General features: G+C 33.7%; 1 protein-coding gene across 1 annotated transcript; it reads right to left on the bottom strand.

Annotated features, from left to right (window-relative positions):
* Positions 1 to 25: 25 nt before the first annotated feature.
* On the bottom strand, positions 26 to 3,516 carry LOC128221866 (uncharacterized). Its single transcript, XM_052930490.1, has 3 exons — positions 3,370 to 3,516; positions 2,961 to 3,091; positions 26 to 2,419 (listed from the first exon to the last, which is right to left on the bottom strand). The coding sequence occupies exons 2-3, from the start codon at positions 3,082 to 3,084 to the stop codon at positions 456 to 458; spliced, it is 2,088 nt and encodes a 695-aa protein (XP_052786450.1). The 5' UTR covers positions 3,085 to 3,091; positions 3,370 to 3,516; the 3' UTR covers positions 26 to 455.
* Between the last annotated feature and the right edge of the window lie 248 nt (positions 3,517 to 3,764).

Here is a 3,764-nt window from a genome sequence, read left to right on the forward strand (position 1 = left end):
TTTGTTTATTGCATCATAAATCAAAAGAACAAAATCTTCATCACTAATTATCTTGACTAACGACGAAACGAGTAAACCGAATATGAGGTAATAAATATGAATATGTATCTTCACAGCATCTATAATGTTAGACTTACATATTATAAACACACTGATGAAAGATAATATGTTACCTTTCGGGCTGTTTATAAATTGTTGCAATTTTGTCTGTGCAGTGGGCTAAGAAAAACACAGTAAACTTCGCTTATAACGACCTCCTCGGAAAGTTCGTGACTTGTTCGTTACAGCTTGATTTCGTAATATCAGCTCATTGAACAATTTTGTAAACATTCAAATAAAACAAAAAGGGGTATATGAATAGAGTAACATGGCATTTGTAGTGATATTTGTCTCTCCTGTATCTTATCTATATGTAAGCATACATTTGTATGCACAAACAAATGTACAATGACCTATCATGATGAACAGCTTGAATCCACATCTGGTGAATCATCGAACATTATCGAAAATTTCCGAAAAAATCTTGTAAATGTGAATAGCCTTTCTTTCACGATGCAGGCTTTTATGAGTGCATTACTGGCATAAAAGGGCACACGTTTTTTTTCCAGAAACAATGCCCGTTTCACACGCTCTTGCATTGGAATGCAACGAGCTGGGTGGTAATGCAACACATATATATCATTTGTGTTCAAGTCTACGGTGTATTTTATTCGTTTTACAATTGGGTATTCAGGAATGATCAGATCTATTAACACTTCTTTTTGTTGATCATCTGTCGTTTTCTTCTTAACCAGTATACCCTTTTCGTTTTTAAAAGTTACAACATCACCTAATCTTAGCTCTTCAGCTATGTACACGGGTGTTGTGTTCAACAGATCAACTGGCATGTTCTCCTCGTTATCGTTGCGAGTGTTTGTAATTGCTTTCTTTCCTGCGGGTAGCTTTTCATCAGTGTGGACCTCCGGAAAAATGTCATCTTCATTTGTAGTTTTAATTGTTGCCCAGTGGCATAAAAAGTCTGATCTATTTGTGATTTTCCATCTTTTTTCACCGACCCTTTTTCTGGCACGACTTAGCCTTTTGTCCCTTGAATAAGTATGTGGGCCATTTACGTCATATACATGCCATGATGAAACTGCAAGATTCATTTCAAAGTCTTCGTCAACAATTTCTCTCTTCGCAAACAAATGGCGAAGACCATAATGGATGCATTTGACTCTTGCTGACCGTGATCCTTCGTTTACATCCGTAATATCCGAAATAATTGCGACATGCTCTAGTCCATAATATCTGAAGGCCACTATGTCTGCAACTCTAAGCTGCAAGGGCGTTTTAATTTTCCTTTTCTTCACTTGAAATGGATTTCTAAGGACGCGTATTATCTTTATTACAGCAACTTGCAACGCAATAAACAACAAAACTACAACGGCAATCAACGGGTTTCCTATTATAGGTCCAATGGATGACAATGCAAAAGTGTAAATCACAAATTGTAAAGCAGCTAATCCAACAAAAACTCCAAAGTTTAACCACATCTCTTTCAATTTCCTTTTCAAACAAGCCCTACATACATTTTTTGTCCTGTAGTTCCAGTATACGTATACTGTATTTGCAATACAATACAACAAGTAAACACACGCATTTGCCCCAATACTAATTTCTGGAACAGCGTAAGACAAAAAAGCCGCTAGTTTATCCGTACTCATGATTAGAACTTTTAAAAGCGCCCTAACTACTCGACTACTACCGCAAAAGACCGCTGTGGTAACTTTGACAAGAAAGTCTAAACATTTTTGAACTTGAAAACATTCTTCTTTACCGTTTACACACCAAGTTGCAAAATGTTCACAGTTTAATTGCAAAAAGTTGTATTTCTTAAACTTAGATTGTTTGTAATCACACATAATTGTATCTGCGCGTTTAACAATATCCTTCCTTGAATGTCTGCGATGCCCATATTGTGTGATATAAAGTTGATTAAATCCAAGGTCATATGTTTGCTCATTTTTGGTAATTTTAATGATTTTATCTTTCTCGTCTCTGCGAAAATGTATCAGCTCCAGTAAAACTTGTGTTCCTGACGTACTTTTTACGTCGATGACGATTGCATGGTGCTCATAAAGCTTTCCATATTTACCTGGCATTGAAATATGTTGTCCCTTCTCTAACTGAGATACGTTCAAAACACGAGTACGATTAGCACAAAGTGAACATGCCATTTTTTTGTTTTCCTCATTTCCTGCTGATTTTATGGAAGCTGTTTTTTTACCTTCCTCCCCGTCAAGAGGAATAACTTTTATATCTGATGGTGTATACGGTTCTCGTATTTCCATGACATTTTCCGCTATTTCCTCATCTTTCAATTCGTTATTAATCTTTATTTGAAGTTCATTTTGTTCAGGTCTTTGTGAAATAATCACTGGAAAGAAAATAGTGTTTACATATTTTTTTTTTCTCTTACGACTACATGTACAAATAAAAATTGAAACATCTGAAATAGCTGACTCATTAAGGCTTTCTTTACATGTTTATATATATTTCCATTTGTGAGTATGTGTTGTTCTTTTTGTTTATTTATTTGTTCTTATTCATTTATATTTTATGAAATCATTTCTTCTAATTGTCAAACTTTTAAAATTTGTTTAATAAATCAATATGAATCGTAAAATAATAAAAACGACAGTATGTTTTATTTGAAATTACAAACACATAAAGTTTTTATACTTAATGAATATTTAAACGTTAACTGTCTTAGTTGAACTCCGATCTGTTATTGAGATATGCTTTTGAAGTGCAATGTATATATAAGTCTTTTTCACCAATAAGCGTGCCATTAAAATTAAAAAGAAAAACTTGAAGTTTCATAAAATATGTATTGTATACAATGATGCTCTTTTAAAAAAAAAAAAAACATTCAAAATCGTTCAAGGTTCAATTCGTCCAAGTATGAACAAACTTACAGTTTTCACAATCGTTGTTAAGCTTTGCTTGACATTTTTGTTCCGTGTCAGAACAGTAGAAATCGAAATCAACCTCATCTGTGTCATCATCATAGATATATGACTGTTTTCGTCGTGAAGCCATAATATTACTGAAACGATGCATGAGTATGTTATGTTTCAAATTTCGTTAATTCTGTGAGAAGTATTCTGAATTATCACAGAATAATATCAAATCCATGACAACCGCATCACTACCTAAAACAAAATTACATTACTTTATATAAATTGCCCCCCCCCCCCCAGATTACAAAGCGATACCAGCATTAATTGTGATTCATGGTACATTAAATCCAAAGGTAACAAAATTAAATGTAAACGCTTGAAGAAAAGTGTTTATTTCTATTGTTATGATTATATTAAACCTCACTGTGATATTGTGTCTCTACTCTAGTCCTTATGTGTGAAGTAGTTTTATCCTAGCTATAGAATATTCTTCATTTGTAAACATTAATCTCCACTATATCCATCAAAATGATAATAATGCTATGCATAGTGCAACTGAAGCAAAAGCACGTATCAGTAGAATATACGTGAAGAAAATGTGTCTTTACCGACAGTAAAGCGTTTAAATATACCGGAGTTGAACCAATAATATACACACAGACACATCGAACGCCTCCGAAATTCGGATATCCAATGAACGCGATTTATATACCTAATAAAGTATTTAACCACCCGAATAAAATACCAGCCGTGATTTCAGTATTGTGGGTCATGGGCGCTGTTCTGTTTTTTATCACAGTCAATGTCAATAATTGCGTT

This window comes from Mya arenaria, chromosome 16, assembly GCF_026914265.1.
Source record: "Mya arenaria isolate MELC-2E11 chromosome 16, ASM2691426v1".
NCBI lineage: Eukaryota > Metazoa > Mollusca > Bivalvia > Myida > Myidae > Mya > Mya arenaria.

Coding starts and splice junctions, on each gene's coding strand:
- LOC128221866 (XM_052930490.1), bottom strand. CDS start 3,084: ATGGCTTCACGACGAAAACAGTCATATATCTATGATGATGACACAGAT. Junction 2,420..2,960: donor TAACAACGATTGTGAAAACT/GTAAGTTTGTTC, acceptor TTTTCTTTCCAG/TGATTATTTCACAAAGACCT.